The sequence below is a fragment of the Dysidea avara genome, chromosome 11 (genome assembly GCF_963678975.1).
Source record: "Dysidea avara chromosome 11, odDysAvar1.4, whole genome shotgun sequence".
Lineage (NCBI taxonomy): Eukaryota > Metazoa > Porifera > Demospongiae > Dictyoceratida > Dysideidae > Dysidea > Dysidea avara.
Genome location: NC_089282.1, coordinates 18,027,418 through 18,047,144, shown reverse-complemented (window position 1 = coordinate 18,047,144; position 19,727 = coordinate 18,027,418). Strand labels below are relative to the sequence as shown.

The following is a 19,727-nucleotide window of genomic DNA, read 5'->3' as shown; positions in this document are numbered from 1 at the left end:
CTTTTTACCACCAGCCCTAACCTGAGACTGGAATTGCATTACTTGATGAAGTGCCAAGTAACACAACGATGTGATCCAATACTGAACAACATGCACACACATACTTTGTATATATGTAACCTTCTAAGTGTAATGTATTAGCTAGCTATAATTGACTTATACTGTAATGATGTATGACATCATGTGTAGTTGTATGGTTGTCTCTATATATATTGTGTGTTGTACTTACTATTTATTATTCTGCTATTTATTGTGTTAACTAACTAACTGGCTATTGGTAATAACTGCGAGTAATACAGCAACTAGCTTCACACTACATGGTGTGAGAAGTGGGATGGCAAGCAACATATCGCTAAAGCCCCCAGCAGCATTCAACTTCCGAAAACCAGATGAATGGCCACAGTGGTTGAGAAGATTTGAACAGTTCCGACTTGCATCTGGTTTGTCAGAAGAAAAGAGTGAAGCTAAGCAAATCAGCACTCTACTCTACTGTTTGGGTGAAGAAGCAGAGAGCGTATTAGCCTCTACCCACATCACATCAGAAGAGAGACAAAAGTATGAAACTGTTGTTAATGGTTACTTCAAGATTTGCAAAAATGTCATATTTGAGAGAGCTAGATTTAACCGCAGGAACCAATTACCAGAAGAATCCGCAGAAGAGTACATCACCATACTCTACAGCTTGGTAGAAAACTGTGAATATGGAGATTTGGCTTCCCAAATGATCAGAGATCGCCTAGTTGTGGGGATCCGTAACACTGTACTCTCTGAGCGTCTGCAGATGGATTCTACCTTGACCCTAGACAAAGCTATGCAGATGGTACGCCAAAGAGAAGCTGTACAACAGCAGCAAGTATTCCTAAATCAAACCACCAAACCACAATCATCAGTTGACCATGTGAAAAGCAGGAAATTTAAATCCCTTCCTACTAAAGGTGCTACATTGAACAGAGACAAACAAACTCAAAAACACAAATGTATCCGCTGTGGAAACAAACCTCATCCTCGCAGTACTTGCCCAGCTAGAGACTCAGTTTGCCACAAGTGCAAGAAGAAGGGCCACTACAGTAGCCAATGTCTGTCAAAACATGTTCATGAAATGACTTCAGACAGTCAAGAGCCAGATGAAGACCTAGATGTGATCTATCTTGATGCCATAGAGTCTAGGAAAGGCTCCACCTGGAATGTTACAATGGGACATTGGAAACAGTGGAAATTGAAAACTGAAACTGAAAACTGAAACTGAAAAACTGAAACGGAAAAACTGAAACTGAAAAACTAAAATTGGTCAAAACTTCATATTAACAGGTACCTCTTAACAAAGACCACCTCTGTAATAAGACCACCTGTATAATAAGACCGCCTCTAATAAGACTACCTCATTATATCAAGTAGGTCCAACAAAAAGGCCATTAGGTGTACTCATAATGTAATAAAGTATCAATCAATCAGACAGTACTTAAAAGATAAAACTACAGCTGCAGGGTTGTACATAAGGATACACTATCTTACCATACCAAGAACTAAAGTCCATTGTCATGTCACAATGAAAATGGGGGTAATTGCATGCACAATTACTCTGCTGATACTGGATTTCTCATGAATTGTGCATTATTTAAGAGTTGCATAGTTAAATTAATGATCTTGGACTTTGTGTCTTGGTAATAGTTGGACACTCGTGATAGGTGTCTTCGAGGATTTAAAAACCTGTCAATATTTACCTACGCCTCGGTAATTACTGATGTCACCTCAGGTTTTTAAGTCTTCGAGGATGCTTATTACGTGTGCCTAACAATTATTAAGACACAAAGTCAAGAATCATTAATGTTGATTTTGTAACTATGCAACTCCTAAATCATGCACAATAATATTCATGAGAAATCCATTATCAAATTCAATTATGCATGCAATTGCTCCATTTTCATTTGTGACATGACCATGGACTTTAGGTCTTGGCATGATAAGATATATCCTTTTGTACAACCCTGCAGCTGTCATTTCAACTTTTAAGTACTGTCTGATTGATTGATACTTTATTACATTATGAGTACACCTTAGCTATATTTTTGGACCTACTTGACATAACTACTATAATGAGGTGGTCTTATTTTAGAGGCAGTCTTATTATATAGGTGGTCTTATTATAGAGGTGGTCTTTGTTAAGAGGTACCTGTTAATATGAAGTTTTGACCAATTTTAGTTTTTCAGTTTCAGTTTTTCTGTTCCAGTTTTTCAGTTTCAGTTTTCAATTTCCACTGTTTCCAATGTCCCTGTTACAATTGATATCAATGGTCAACCTGTGATGTTTAAATTAGACACTGGAGCAGAAGTCACAGCTGTTACCCAAGAGACAATGACCAGACTTGGAAATGTTGTGCTTAAACCAGCCACCAAGTCTCTGTGTGGGCCAGATAGGAAGCCACTAAAGTCCTGGGTAAGTTGACTGTAACTTTGTCCTCCACACACCACAAATGTGATCAGGAAGTTTATGTCTTACAGCAGCTAAAACACAACTTGTTGGGCTTACCTGCTATTCAACAACTTCATTTACTAGCTCAGGTTAATCAAATTCACCAAACTCAAACTGAAATTGTCCAAAAATTTCCAAACCTTTTCACAGGGCTAGGATCTTTTACAAAACAGTTTGAAATCACACTCAAGCCTGATGCTAAGCCATTTGCCCTTCACACTCCCAGAAAAGTTCCACTCCCACTTTGTCAAAAAGTGAAAGACGAACTAGACCGTATGCAGTCAATTGGGGTGATATCCAAAGTTGACACACCCACACAATGGTGTGCGGGCATGGTAGTTATGCCAAACAAAGACAAAACTGTGAGAATTTGTGTAGACTTAAAACCTCTAAACACAAGTGTTCTAAGAGAGATTCACCCTCTTCCAAAAGTGGATGACACACTTGCCCAACTTTCTGGAGCTAAATTTTTCACTAAAGTGGATGCCAACAGTGGGTTCTGGCAAATTCCCCTAGCAGAGAAATCTCGCCACCTCACTACATTTGTGACCCCATTTGGCCGTTTTTGCTTTAACAAAATGCCCTTTGGCATATCAAGTGCCCCTGAACACTTTCAGAAATGCATGAATGAGGTAATTGATGGCCTTCCTGGAGTGTTATGCTTGATGGACGATGTTCTTGTGTATGGCAGTAACCAACATGAGCATGACACCCATCTTGGTGCCGTTCTCACCAGAATCCAAAATGCTGGCATAACCCTCAACAAAGACAAATGTGAATTTGCTAAGAATTCTATAACATTCCTTGGTCATGTCATCAATTCAGATGGAGTATCCCCTGATCCAAAGAAAACCTCAGCTATCAGCAGTATGAAACAGCCAGCAAATGTGTCTGAGCTACGACGTTTTCTTGGCATGGTGAATCAACTTGGTAAATTTTCACCAAACATTGCAGAGCTTTCACAACCTCTAAGAGAACTGCTTAGTACCAAAACTGTTTGGGCTTGGGGTCCTAGTCAAACAGACGCCTTTAACAAGTTAAAACATGAGCTTACCTCCACCCCAGTCCTGGCCTGGTATGATCCTACTGCTGAAACAAAACTCACAGCAGATGCATCAGCCTATGGCCTAGGTGCCGTTCTCATGCAGAAAACTAACCAACAGTGGAAACCTGTGGCTTATGCTTCAAGATCTATGACTGAAACAGAAACTAGATATGTCCAAATAGAGAAAGAAGCTTTGGCCACAACATGGGCTTGTGAAAGATTTTCTGATTACATCTTAGGAATGAAAATTCAAATTGAAACTGACCACAAACCACTTGTTCCTCTCCTTGGTTCAAAGTTTCTAGACAGTTTGCCACCAAGAATTCTCCATTTCCGTCTCCGCTTAATGCAATTTGATTATACAATTTCACATGTGCCAGGCAAGTTACTTTACACTGCCAACACTCTCTCTCACTCACCACAACAATTTTCAGAATCTGATCAACAACTTGCAGAGCTTACTGAAAGTCAAATGACCAGTACCACTTTTCAATTCCCAACTACGAAAGACAGTTTAGACAAGTATCGAAGAGTTCAAAGAGAAGACCCAATTTGCTCAAAACTCATCACATTCTGCCAAAAAACTTGGCCAGAAAAACATGTTATTACTGGAGAGCTTAGCAAGTACTGGAATGTTAGAAATGAACTGACTGTTTGTGATTCTTTACTCCTTTACAGAGCTCCTATTGTTGTACCTACAAAGCTTCAACATGACACCCTATGTAAAATCCATTGTGGTCACCAAGGTATCGAGAGATGCCGTCTTCGAGTAACAACCTCGGTGTGGTGGCCGGGAGTATCTTCACAAATGGAACAATTCATCAAACAATGCCCCATTTGTGTGAAAGTTACACCTCCTGCCAGAGAACCAATGCTCAGCTCAGAACTGCCTAAACATCCTTGGCAGAAAGTGGCTACAGACCTCTTTGAACTGAATAAACAATCATATTTGTTAGTGGTAGATTACTACTCACGTTATCCAGAAGTCATCAAACTAAATTCCACCACTTCTGCAAGCATTGTAAGTGCCATGAAGACAATTTTCTCCCGACATGGAATACCTCAGACAGTTATAAGTGATAATGGACCCCAATATGACTCTTCAGAGATGAAACAATTCTCCTCAACTTATGGATTCAAACATGTTACATCCAGTCCTTATTACCCGCAAGGGAATGGTCTTGCTGAACGCATGGTTAAGACTGTGAAAAGTCTTCTAAGGCAGACTTCCGATATGGCTTTGACCCTCCTTAGTTACCGAGCTACACCACTTCCATGGTGCCTCTTGAGTCCTGCTGAACTCCTGATGGGGCGACGGTTGAGAACAGATGTACCACAAGTTGCAAACCAACTAGTTCCTAACTGGCCACATCTACAAGGCTTTGCAGAGGACAGGCAGTATAAGGAACAGCAGAAAGAGCAATATGATCGCCGCCATAGAGTAAGATCTGCAGCACAGCTTCCAGCAGACACAGATGTATGGGTAAACTCCCAAGGTAAACAAGTGCCAGGTACAATCACTTCAAACTCTACCACACCAAGATCATACATTGTCGACACACCATCCGGCAAAGTTAGAAGGAACCGATCTCATATTACAGAACGACTTACTGACGAAACAACTACAATTAATACACACCAAACAAGTGATCCTGACAGACGAATCACTAGATCTCAAACTGGCACACAGATTAGACCACCTGAAAGACTTAACTATTCTTAAGACTTAAGAAAGGAAGATGTGGTGTGATCCAATACTGAACAACATGCACACACATACTTTGTATGTAACCTTCAAAGTGTAATGTATTAGCTAGCTATAATTGACTTATACTGTAATGATGTATGACATCATGTGTAGTTGTATGGTTGTCTCTATATATATATTGTGTGTTGTACTTACTATTTATTATTCTGCTATTTATTGTTAACTAACTAACTGGCTATTGGTAATAACTATGAGTAACACAACAACTAGCTTCACACTACACATTACATTTATTATTACAGGACATTAAAAATATATTAATGATGATGTTTAAACACTTGGGTTTTATCAACATGCATGCTACACAGCACTATAGGACACTATGTCACATTAGTTGTCCCTGTGGGTACAAATGCTTTACAGCACATTGAAGGGAAGACTCACTGAATAATTGAGCCACATTTCTGTCTAAACCACAAACAGCTTCAGTGTTTTGCATCGTTAATTTCAGTATACTTACATGATGGCACAAGTTCTTTAGCTACATAGAGCAGTGCTGGTATTTAATGCTTGGTCTCTGTTCCCGACATTAAAATGTGGGTCCTGCATGTAGGGCAGGTACCAATGCTAGTATGTATATAGCTTTACTTTGTCTAATTTTTACAACTAGCCCAATCATTGTTTACGACTAGCCACTAGCTTTTCAGCCCCTCATGAAATCCAGGAGCTATAGGTACATAGGGGAACTGGGCCCTCACACCTCTGAAACCTGCTAACTTATTTTCCAACTCCATCACCAAGATAAAATCATGACAAATAATTCCCTACCATTGATGGGTCATTTTCCTTCTCTCCATCACCATCCTCAAGTAACTCTTGTTTGCTGCCAGCATCATTTGTACAGCCATGGGTGATTGAAGTGCGTATTCCCCATGTGGTGGTAGTAGCAATCCTATGTGATTGTAACACTGGCTCTAAACGTTCCACAAATCCACTGTAGTAGTTTCCACGTTTCTTTAGCCCAATACACCACTCCATCACGTTTAAACTTTGCCGCCACTAGACCTCACGTGATACCAGGTGCTTACGCACGATTTACAGGTGCTTGTAGTTAAGTGACGTAATGTCATGAACAGTTGTAAAAAGAGTAAATGTGACCCGGTTGACCCGACCCGGTTTCAACGGTGGTACACTATAGTCGTGGTACTGTATTTCTAAGTCACAGTGCCGAGTGATAATCGTCAGTAGGATTCAGTTTCGATGGTGCTGGCAGCAAAAGATTTCGTTTCAGTGGACTTGTCAAGCGTTCTTTTTTATTTTATAAGGAAAATACCGTATAGCCTAACCATAGTAGGGGTGTCTGTTATCTATGGCCTAACTTACTGCTAATAAAAGAAAACGGGGAAATCGCACTCTTCTAGATAACAATAATGGCATATGCAAATGAAGCTGGGAATGAAGAAAAGGTGAAGTCATTATAAAGTGTCACGTGCACAATTTGTACTGACTAACCGAGTTGTGGTTTACACCAGATTCATGCAAAATGTACATTGGGTGCTATAAGTCTGGGATGAAGCTTTCTTGGCATGCTGACTCATTATAGTTCATAAATTAGCACCCCCGGCCTTCATTTGGGGTCACGTGGCATTTACTTGAAAAAAACATTGCATATCGCTGTGGTGGTTGGTCTGTAAGCTATACTGCCAGTTGATTGTTAGTAAATATGTGATGAACTGTTTACATTGTTGGTTCTTGTAGGTTCAGCAGTTTGATGTCACGTGATGCTCTGCTACGATGATCGATGCATGCCCTACAAGTTTAAAAGAATAGTATAGCTATAGCTAGTAAATGTTTGCATGCATGCAAGCAACATTTGTTTACACTATAGCATAGGTAACTGTAGGCCTTGTGTGCATACACTTTTCTTTTGATAATGTCTCACATGAAAGTGAACGTGTTGTGTGTAATTAAGTTGTTATGCCTAACCATCAAATATTGGCTGGCTACGCCCCTGCATTGTATACCACATGCTTGGAGTGAAAAATGCATGATATGATACAACAATAAAAACTGCCAAATGCACAGAAATAACTACTTTTCCTGTGTTTAAAACCTTTCCTTTTGCCTAACATTACCATGTACAGTATCAGGGGGGGGTCTTTGGGGTCTGGAGACCCTCCCTTCAGGATATATATTTTATAGGCGCTTACTAATAAGCGCACAATGAAAATTAATTAAGCGTTGGCTATTACTCACGTGCGATATGGCTGCAAAGCGTTACAGGAGTAGTGACGAGGCTAGCAACGTTTGTGGACGGATTTCTGAGACATTGCCAGTGACAAAGAAAGCCAATTTGCAACGTTATTTTACAGATACAACGTCCACGTGTACAAGGTTAGTTATAGCGCAACGAGGCCGACACGCAGCTGCACGCCAGCTGAGCTACTGTGTGGCTTCGCCGCTAATTATATTTTTAAGGCTTCTATGAATTGCTAGATAATCCGCAAAACTAATTTTAACGCATCATCGTGTATCATATAGCTAATTGTAACTAGTATTGCAATGTACTTACGCTAGCTAGGTAATTTAAAACCTACAGTATAGTTATGTACTTTGTATTGTCACAGCACTGGTAGTGTTGATGACGAACTCGAGGCTGATGACAAAACAATTTCTGATGATGATGTGATTGTGTTGGATTCAGAAGAGGAATCTTCACAGCAAGATGACCAGGCCATTGTACTGAGTGAGGAGAGCAATTCAGACAGAGAGTCGGAAAATGATCTAGAGGGGCATAACACTAGTAGCAATGATGACGTTGCAGTTGACACCACCAGTCATCTATTATGGTCCACTCAGTCAGAGATTGCTAACAGCAGTGATCTTCCCACTTGTGATGCCCAACAGTCTGCTAGTGCTGGTAATGACCAGACTCAATTAGCTATTCAGGATGTAATAAGTAGTGGGGATTTTGGAAAGATTGCACAATTAAAATCTCGAATCAATCTCACAGATCAACAAAAACATTTTCTGTTGAAAAGGCATTATGTTCCTTCTATCAACTACAAATTTCCCACTCATGTGATTAACAAGATTCATCGACATTTCCAACACAGATGGCTAGAGAAAAATCCTGGCTTGGTATATTCTGAGTCACAAAGTGGAGGATACTGTAAGTATTGTGTTCTATTTGGTAAGACCGAGCCAACTGTGAAGGAACTTGGTGTTTTTGTAACCAGGCCCTTCGCTAATTTTAAAAAAGCCACGGAGCTATTGGGGAAGCATTTTCATGGCCTTGGAAATTCTAAAGGAAACAAAACTCATCAAAATGCAGTACAAGATGCAAATATGTTTGCTAGAAGTATGGAAAACCTTGATGCAAGAATAGATTTCCAACTAAACACCGCAAACAGCAAGACAGCAGCAGAGAACAGACTGAAGCTCCGATCAATAGCAGAGACAGTAATTTTTTGTGGAAGGCAAGGCCTTGCTTTTCGTGGTCACCGCGATGATAGACCTTCTGTTGAAGAAAATCCAAACAACAATCATGGTAATTTTCTTGGTTTGCTCAAGTTTCGTGTACAGGCTGGTGATAAAGTTCTTTCAAATCATCTTGAATCTGCTGCTGGCAATGCTATATACACCAGTAAAACTATTCAAAATGATCTCATTTCAATTTGTGGTGACCTAATTCGTAACAAAATTTTAGAGAAGATTCGTCACGCATGTTATTTTTCTGTCCTAGCAGATGAAGCTACAGATGTGGCCAATGATGAGCAGCTATCAATTAGCATCCACTATGTTGATGAAGGATCTCCAACAGAAGTGTTTATGGGATTTCATAAATGTGTCTCGGGGGTTACTGGACAAGCAATTGCCGATGACATACTTTCACAACTAGAAAAATGGCAATTGCAGTTGCAATTTCTTCGTGGTCAAGCATACGATGGAGCTGGAGCTATGGCTGGGAAATCTAAAGGTGCAGCTGCTTGTATAACTGCAAAACACCCTAAAGCATTGTACACTCACTGTGCTTCACACAGACTAAATCTCTGTGTGGTCAAATCTTGCACTATCAGAGAAATCAGCAATATGATGCAGTCAGCTGATAAAGTATCACGATTTTTTAGCAATTCTCCAAAAAGGCAGTTGGCTTTGGAGAAGTGGATTGACAATCTGTTTGCCAATGAAAAGCGTAGGAAGATAAAGGAGATGTGTCGTACTCGCTGGATTGAGCGACATGAGGCTTTTGAAAGTTTTATGGATTTATTTATGCCAATAGTATGCTGCTTGGAGGAAATAGCCAACAGTTCTCCAGCAGAATGGAATGCTGAAACCAAATCAGATTCCCAGTCACTGTTTTTTACAGTGTTCAGATTTTCATTTGTCATAGCTTTGGTGGCTACACAGAATGTGCTGTCATACATCAAAGGGCTATCCGTGAAGCTTCAAGGTCGCTATGTCGATGCAATTCGGGCTCACAGAGATATTCAGAATGTGAAATCTACTTTGGTTAAGCAAAGGTGTGATGTGGAGAGATTTCATTCACAAATATACAATGAAGTTACAGTATTATGTCAGAGTGTCGGAATTGAAGAATCGGTACCAAGAGTTACTAACAGACAGCAAAACAGGCAAAACCTTCCATCCGATAGTCCCAGTGAGTATTATAAGCACACAACAACAATTCCTATGCTAGATCACCTGATCAGTGAACTAAATGTTCGGTTTACAGAGTCTTCATCTCAATTTCTCTTACAGTTTGCTCAACTTTTACCATCAGAACTAATTAAAAACCTCACAAAGACCAAGAATACAGATTTTGATGATTTAATAAAGTTTTATGAGGATGATTTACCTCTATCTAGGGGCTTTTCCGCGGAATTAGAGTTATGGAAAAACTACTGGTCGTCAGAAACATGTAAAGCTGATGCAGAAGCCTTAAACACCCCTGAGAAGGCATTAAAACAGCTTGACAAGGATTTGTATCCTAACATTTATACGTTGTTGACACTCGCTGCCACTGTTCCAGTCACTAGTTGTGAATGTGAAAGATCCATCAGTATGCTCCGATTAATCAAAACTTCTTTAAGGAGTACTATGACACAAGAAAGACTAAATGGGCTAGCAATGATGCAGTATCATCATCAAATTCCACTTGAGGCTGATGAAGTAGTTGAGGAGTTTGCCACTCGACAGCCAAGGAAACTTCTGTTGTAATTTACCTGCATGGGGACAATTCAAATGACATAGTAGTAATCCACTAGGCTGTAGCTACCTATAATAAAATACACTGTATACATAACAATAACATAATAAGACAGTCAATAGTCATTCAATCAAAGTACATTAGTATAATATATGGATCTTTAATGTGTACTCATACCAGGCCATAAATTTGTGTCAGATTGCATCAAATTCAATCTCAGAGGGTTGAATTTTCAAAATTTTCCTGGGGGGGCATGCCCCCAGACCCCCCTAGAATGCTCGTGCTTCGCACTTCGCACACTGTGCAGTGACTCTTACCTTTAGACCCCCCCTTCTAAAAATCCTGGATCCACCCCTGAGTATGTATTATAGTTAGGTAAAGATAAAGTCAGCAGTTTGCCAGTGCAGCTAATCTCAATTGTTGAGATATTAATGTGATGTTCTCCTAACTATAAAACCTAATTTAGGCATTAAGTTGGTAAAGAAGTGGTCTGGATTAGGAGGTGTCATTTCAAAGAGGTGACCACTAGATGAAATGATCTAATTCATCATTCCACTGAATCCATGCAGATGCCCCTCACAAACTACAGAAATATACGAATCACCTCTGACAGTTTCTAAATAGTGGTTGCCCTTAGCCTCTGCCTCGCTGGCAGCAGCAGCCACCCTAGCCCGAGAAGCAGTGTAAGCTATAAAGAAATCAGGGTGGTAAATGTCCCCAGGACATGAATGACCCAGCAGAGAGGTGATGCTTTGTTCCAGGGTAGTCCTGAAGCAGGACATGGCATATAACAGTTACTAGAGCATCATGGTGCTGGATGCTCATGTAATGGGCCATGTGAGCAGCCAAGGAGATGGTCACCATGCACTGAAACTTATATTAATGGAGCTTCATAAAACTAGACTGAATTTCGGCTGCACCATTTCATAATATAGTTATATATATTACAGGTACAAAACTTTAAATATGTAGTTTCATACCAGCCACTCCACCCTTCAGCAATTTTGAATACTCTGTGATCATTTCATTAAAGGAACCTCGCATGGTAGTTCAGCTTTTCATCCTCAGCACTTTTGGATGCTGTATGTGGTTCAACTTTCCCACCTGCTTCTGACTATTTACCCAACCTGACAAATGTATTAATGCCTTGCTTGCTGGTAAACTTAATTCCTGTCTTGCCCCTTGGTTCTGAGGTGCCCTCTTGACTGATTTTGTGAAAAGCTTTGGTACTTTTCACTCAATTGCTATTGTCCTTCATCAGGGGCGTAGCCAGGATTTTTTTGAGGGGGGTTCGGATTTAAAGTGGAATGTCTTAAGGGAAATGCCTGGGTGCTTCCCCTAGACCATGAGTGAACGAAAATGATGCACACACAAAACGTGCCCTTAGGCAGTAACATTAAAAGGTGCTGTTTGTGCATCTGACTACTAACTACACACTGCTGTTTATGCAACTATAAACCTATTGTAAAACTAACTAATCTTCACTTCCCGGCGGACAGCATACTGACAGCCAACTTCCAATTTCTAGCACACGGAAGCCCTCCACACTCGAGTTACAATACTTCTTTCCAGCTATACATTATTGGCCCTCCTGTCGATGGTCAACTTCAGACTTGTACTCCAATATGTTCGATACATCATGTGCCCACAACATTATTATTATTATTATTATTATTATTTATTACAGGTAATTTATAAGGCTAAACAGCCTGTTACACCTGATCAACAGGTAAAAAAAGTACAAGTAGACTAATTACATACATTTATACATAGTGTTAGATGAATATTGGTCAATCAATTTCTTAAAATCATCAACTGATGCTGCACATGCTACTTCTTGGGGTAAATTATTCCATGGTTCAACAACTCTTCTTGTAAAAAAATATTTCCTGGCATCTGTTCTTGAAAAATATTTAAATAGCTTAAATGTATGACCTCTGGTATGGGTAATGGGTGAAAAAGTAAAAAAATCAGAATGGTCTGTATCATACTTATCATGTAGCATATTGTAGACAGCAATCATGTCACCTCTATAACGTCTATAATGTAATGATGGCAAGTTAAGTACTTTCAATCGTTCCTCGTAGTCAAGATTTCTTATAGATTTGATCATTCTAGTTGCTTTCCGTTGGATTTTTTCTAATTTTTGGATGTCTGTTTTATAGTAAGGTCCCCAAACCAAGTTACCATATTCTAAAATAGGACGTACTATTGATTTGTATAAACATGTAAATAAATCTACAGAAATATCCGAAAAGGTCTGTTTAATAAGGCCAAGAAGTCTATTAGCCTTATTAACCACTGCCGAACACTGACTATGAAACTTGAGATTGCAATCAATCAACACCCCCAAATCCTTTTCCTCATTTACCTTAACAATGTCCATCCCATCCATCTTATAACAATATCTTGGATTAAACTGACCTATATGTAGTATTTTACATTTAGAAATGTTGAAAGGCAACTGCCACATTACTGACCATTCAATGCAAGCATTAATATCATCTTGCAGGGAGGATATTGGGTTAGCACGACTAATGCTGGAATATATTTTTGTGTCATCTGCAAATAAAAGAACTTTATTCCTTAATAATGATGGCAGATCATTGATGAAAATTGCAAAGAAGAGAGGACCCAAGACTGATCCTTGAGGTATTCCACTTATTACATCACTCCAACCAGACATTGAACCATTCACAGAAACTCTTTGTCTGCGTCCTTTCAAAAAGTCTTGTATCCAATTAAACAGATCACCTCTAAAACCATACGCATAAATCTTCTTGAGCAACCTTTCATGAGGAACAGAGTCAAAAGCCTTCTTAAAGTCAAGGTACAAAACATCTACTGAATTACCACTGTCCAAAGTCTCTGTCCAATCATCAAGTGCACACAGTAACTGTGTCATACAAGACTTGCGAGGGAGGAATCCGTGTTGACATGGTGACATCAAATTGTTGTTAAACAAATGTTCTAACATTCCCTCACGAATAATAGATTCGAAAACTCTTACAGGACGGTAACAAATAAACAAACCATTCGGTATTATACATCAACAATTCACAGTTTGTGCTAACCTGACACATGTATAACACGACCACTCAAGTTTAGCAGCTGCTACCTTGTAATATGTCTCTACCAACCATTGAACAGTCCTTCGCCGTTACACTCGCGCCATTTCAATCATGCATCACGTGCGCAAGTAATCACGTGATTCAATAGATATTATTTGCAATGGTTCAGCATTAATGTGGTGACCCTCAAGAGTAGTACAGAGGAGTGCCAGTAGGCAAATAGCTACCGGAGAGCTCCAGGCCTGTAAGATTTGGTGTGATTTTTAATTTTTAAAAATTCTGCCTCTGAAAGGGGGTTTCGTCCGAACCATCCGAACCCCCTTTCGCTTACGCCCTTGAATCTTTGGTCATGTCCTCTGGTGTTGGAAGTGCCTGACAGGGATTAAATCAACAGGAGATATATCAATGAGATTATGAAGAATTTTGTAGAGGAGGGTGATAGCTACTGGATACTTGTCCGCGGTGTTCTAAACTGGGCGGAATGTTAAGGTCAATGAGCATGTTGGATGCGCTGCTGAAACGTGCACGAGAAGTCATGCAGCCATAATGAATCTGGCAGATTGCCTCTGTACTCTTTCAAGTGCACCCCTTTTTCCAAACTCTGGATCCGCCCCTGCCAGTGGCATTATTTTTGTTGCCATAGTACAGAGGAATGATTTATTTATTATTTATTTATTAATACTTTACAGAACTGTACAGATCAATAAACAAAATTAAACAATATAAGAGCTTATAGCTAACGATTAAATTACAGAACTGAAGGTCTACCAGTGTCTTGCACTGGTAGCCATAATTAATTACTTACAAATTACAATAAGCTATATAACTACAAATAATAATCACAAGGGGTAGCTATCAGGCTTATTGTAATCGTAGTTGTAATTAATTACTAATCATTAGCAATTTTCAAGTAATTGTAATTATAATTGTAATTGCTCACTGAGCATAAAAGTAATGGTAATTGTAATTGTAATTAGCTGTTCAGTCAATAGTCATTATGTAATTAAATTTAAGTAACCAAAGTTATGCTATATAAAAGTACTACTCCATAACTTGACTAAACTATGTACACAATCCCATGTGTATAACATGTGGCCCATGTAGCTACAGTAAATTATTGAAATTATGTCATGTATTTGTTGACCATATAGTTAAACATTTTATGTACAGTATGGGATACAGTGGCGTAGCCAAGGGTGGGCATGGGCGGGCATTTGCCCAACCATCACAGTTTCTTGCCCAACCATCACAAACTTTTGCCCAACCATCACAAGTAGCTTAAGATCCATGCGAAGATTCACAGCAGCACACAAAACAACCCAACTTTAATACTGTAAAGCGTAAACGTATACCTCATTTGTTGAATCATGACTTCGAAGAAGAGATCGAGATAGATGGTTTATCACGTGATCCATTACTACTTAGGAAGTCCCTATAATTATAGTTCATGTAGCCGCACGTGCCACGCTCCTTGGCGGTTTAAATTCGAAATTTAAAATGGAGTCAAACTGTATATCTAATTCACAGTGAGTGATAATCGTCAGTAGGATCAGTGTGGATGGTGCTGGCAGCAAAAGATTTCGTTTCAGTGGACTTGTCACTAAGCGTATTTTTTGATAAGGAAAGTACCGTATAGCCTAACTTACTGCTGATGAAAGAAAATGGGAAAACGTACTCTTCTAGATAACAATAATGGCATATGCAAATGGAGCTGGAAATGGAGGAAAGGTCACGTCATTATAAAGTGTCACGTGCACAATCTGTACTGATTAACCGAGTTGTGGTTTACACCAGATCCTTTACAATAAGTCTGGGACGAAGTTAAGCTTTCTTGGCATGCCGATATTTGTGATAAGATTCACTATAGTTCATAAATTAGCGCCCCCGGTCTTCATTTTGGGCCATGTGGCGTTTACTTGAAAAAGCATTACATATCACTGTGGTGGTTGGTCTGTAAGCTATACTGCCAGTTGATTGTAGTAAATATGTGATAAACAGTTTACATTGTTGGTTCTTGTAGATCTAGGTTCAGTAGTTTGATGTCACGTGATGCTCCACTACGACGATCGTCGGTGGATTCCTGCCCTACAAGTTTAATAGAATAGCATATAGCTAGTAAATGTTTGCATGCATACAAGCAGCATTTGTTTACACTATAGCATAGGTAGGTGTAGACCATGTGTGCATACACTTTTCATTTTTCTTTGATAATGTCTCACATAAAAGTGAGCGTGTTTCTCGTGTGTGTAGTTAACTAAGTTGATGTTATGCCCAACCATCAAATATTGGCTGGCTACGCCCCTGATGGGGTACATAATGTTCAATAGTAGAGAAACATTTAAATGTATCTGGATGACACAGAGTTTACAAAGGATGAAAGCCCTTTAAAATTTTGGAAGATAAAAGTAAATAAATACCCCCATTTTAAGTACAATAGCAAAGAATAGCAGCAACATTTGAGTGTGTATCCAACCATAGTGGCAATGTTCTCAGGCCAAAATATGTAGACTTACCAAAAAAGTTTGAAGAGTTAATAGACGTACCTTAAGATTCATGCTGGAGAACTGTAAGTAAGTACCCAGCATTAATACCCCAATTAGTGCTGGGGGGTATTGAAAAATAGCAAACGTATACCTTCCATAAAAAGTATCAGTATTAATGTAAAAGCTATTCACTACCAGAGAAGTATGCCATGAAATGTCTGGTTTTTTTCATGAAATGTTAAATCTCCCCTATGAAATGTACCGTGAAAGTCAATTCATGGTATGCCATGGGTTGTTTCATGGGCAGGGCCGCCCAGAGAAATTAAGGGGCCCAGGGCAAAGAGTTAAAGTGGGGCCCTTCACCCAAGTTGTAAGTTGAAGACCAAAAAAAAAAAAAAAAAGGTCACAACCTGCTGGCAATGACAATAACTACCCATCACCAACCATATCTCCTTATCTATAAGCTTGCTACACTGCTCCTCTGAAGAATACTGTGATTGCTCTATTAGAGTATTTAGATCTGACTGCTCTATTAGAGTATATCGATCTTTTAAACAGGTATTCATGGGGCCTCCTGGGGCCCCTTTCAGGCTGGGGCCCGGGGCAAAATGCCCCAGTTGCCCCCCCCCTGTGGGCGGCCCTGTTCATGGGCCATGAAATGTGTTTCCAGATCAGATTATCATGGTAATTTCATGGCATTGCAGAGATTTCATAGGTGCAGTACCCATGAAACGTTAAAATTCATGGGATAAACCATAGGTATTTTCATGGGTATTTCATGCACTGTATCTGGTAGTGATTGGTATTAAAGTAACTGCCATTTATCACAACAAAAGCACCAAATACCCATGGTAGCTCAGCAAGCCTCAGGTACAAACTACCACTAACAAACTTGTTTACATAGTTCGGTTAGCTGACTACATCAGCACCTGCCTACAAACATTAATTGTCACATGTCTGGTTACCTTCTAAATATGGGATGAAACAAGCGTTAGCCCACAGGGAGGCCATAGTGCCAGGCGGTATTAAAAAAAGCAGGCGGTATCAAAACCAGTATGACTTAAATATCACAGATTATTAACAATACCAGTATATCACCCAGCTCTAACCCTGCATGTACAGTAGTGATTGAAAAGTAATTGTAATTATTAATCATTATTTACATACTGAAGTAATTGTAATTGTAATCATTAGACTGGCTTCAAAAAGTAATCGTAATTGTACTGATTACTTTCGGTGGGTAATTACAACAAGCCTGGTAGCTATAAAGAGTACAAGTTAAAGAATAAAATAGTTTGTAGGAGTTAGCTGGAATGTTTAAAAATTTGGAACAGGGGCAATGGAAATAAAAAGTACATAGATTACTATACTGTCAAAATTGTTAACGAAATGATTCCAAAAATAATTTTTGAGTTTGAATTTGATAGTATGGAGGGTTTGGGATAGGTCAATTAATGGTAAGCTGTTCCACAATCTGGGTATATGGTAGAAGTAGGAATTCATTACACTGTTTTTAGATGCTATCATGTGCCTGAGTTTATATCCTGCTGATCTTGTGGGTCCAGAGATAAATTCTACAAAGTTTAATATGTTGAACTTCTCAGATGGAAATTTTACTGATTTTATAAAAAAACATGATGTCGGCTAAATCGTAAATATACATGAGTGAAAGAAGTTTCAGTCTCAAAAGCCTTTCTTTGTAGTTACTGGTGTAGTCATTAAGAATATTTATTTGGTTGCCCTCCTTTGTACTCTTTCTAACAGTTCAATATCAGATAGTAAATAGGGCTTCCACAAGCAAGAACAATACATTAAAGTACATCTAATCACTGAAACATACAGATTCTTCCTAGTCTCCAAGCAGTAACTGTCTTTAAATATGTGGCGAAGTAATCCAAAAAATTAAATAAGAATAAACTACGTATACACTACCAGATACAGTGCATGAAAATAACCATGAAATACCCATGAAAATACCTATGGTTTATCCCATGAATTTTAACGTTTCATGGGTACTGCACCTATGAAATCTCTGAAATGTCATGAAATTACCATGATAATCTGATCTGGAGACACATTTCATGGCCCATGAAACAACCCATGCCATACCATGAATTGACTTTCACGGTACATTTCATAGGGGAGATTTAACATTTCATGAAAAAACCATATAGACATTTCATGGCATACTTCTCTGGTAGTGATAGCTAATTCCATTGCGCCTTTTCCTGTGAGAATGTGACAGATCAGTCTGGCATAGCTAGAGTATGCATGAAGTTATTATTATTATTATTATCAATTTCGTCAATGACAAGGTACACAAAAGGCTAAGTGCCTGTACAAGGTGGTCCAAGTTAAACAGTCAACAAGCACTTTGCTGGCTTCTGTTGGTCTGCTACAGTCACGACTGACTCCCCACCAAGTTACCCCCGCTTACCCGTTAATAACTAGTCTGGCGGCGCCCGCCCCTTCGCATGGAGTAAGGGTCTGGTATGCTTAGTATGATTATGATTATGATTATGATTAAATACGGGTAAAGGCACAGCCTACATACCCGATCAATGCAGTAATTATACAAAAATAACTCTTGAATCAATTAAATAACTTATACAAAAATAAATCTTGAATCAATTAAATGACTATCTAATAATGATTTAAAAGTGTTAATCGAAGAACTAGTATCACAGAGTTGTTCTGGAGGAATTTAATTTGAATGTAATGACGTAATGAAAATAGCCTTAACGGAAGTGCCTCACCCAAACTGTGGCAGAGACATTGAACTTTCTTCAACTTTACACAGGCAAAGGCGGATTGGTCTACTTTTATAGAATACACATGTCTCCCTACCTAGGAAATCAGAGCGTAACATGGGTTTTTCGCGTATCAATCAAGGCGAAAAGCCCTTCCCGATATAACACTTTCTTCTCTTTGTTCTTTGTTAGCTAACTCCTTTTGTTTATTCAGTACTGTTAATTCATTCTTTTGACGTAACATACACAAAAATGTACTGATTAAACATGGAGCGTTCTGATTGGTTGCACCAGTTTTTGGTAATCCGGAACAAATCCACTATGCTAAGCATACCAATGCGGAGGGCGGGCGCCGCCAGACTAGTTAATAACCTGAAACTGGCAGATATCGTGCCATACTGAATGGTGCCCGGGCAGCATTTGCACTGAGCCGTAAGTAGCTATATAACTTACCCGATAGTATATGATGAAACCTCACCGCCAATCTCAAGTAGTAGTGTTACTGCTGTTCCTCGCTACGACAACATTGGTCGATGGACAAATGTACTGGACTATTGTTGAAACTGAAGAGATTGAGACAATAGGGAACGCTCCAGCTGGGGGAACGAATTATCGGTTAGTCATGATTGCATGGATATATTGTGTAGCTAGCTACAGACCTCAATTAAGTATAATGTACAAAGATGGTGAGTGCCACATCAGTAGTCTCGCGTGGCCAGACCGCTTTTTAAGTGTATTGGGTCTATGGGTGGGGAAACCAATACACGGACCCACGGCCTGACCGCTTTTTTTCCCCCACCGGTCTGGCCACGCGAGACTACCACATCAGAGCCTGCTCGCAACGCGAAAAATCGATATCCTTCAATCAACTACTTAACTATTGTCATGTGTTAGCTTATAGGCTAAGTGTAACTTGAAGCAGCCAAGTTTGTCACTTTCTTCTGGTAGAAAACGATACAAATGTCTTAAAATCACGTGTTCGTTGCAGCAT

General features: G+C 39.3%; 2 protein-coding genes across 2 annotated transcripts; both read left to right on the top strand.

Moving 5' to 3' along the window:
- Window positions 1-334: 334 nt before the first annotated feature.
- On the top strand, window positions 335-1,240 carry LOC136237743 (uncharacterized). Its single transcript, XM_066027956.1, has one exon. It carries the CDS (start codon window positions 335-337, stop codon window positions 1,238-1,240), a length of 906 nt encoding a protein of 301 aa, XP_065884028.1.
- Window positions 1,241-8,506: 7,266 nt separating this feature from the next.
- Window positions 8,507-10,104, top strand: LOC136238182 (52 kDa repressor of the inhibitor of the protein kinase-like). The gene is made up of 2 exons (XM_066028530.1): window positions 8,507-9,883; window positions 9,985-10,104. Exons 1-2 carry the CDS (start codon window positions 8,572-8,574, stop codon window positions 10,014-10,016), a joined length of 1,344 nt encoding a protein of 447 aa, XP_065884602.1. The 5' UTR covers window positions 8,507-8,571; the 3' UTR covers window positions 10,017-10,104.
- The last annotated feature ends 9,623 nt before the right edge of the window (window positions 10,105-19,727 follow it).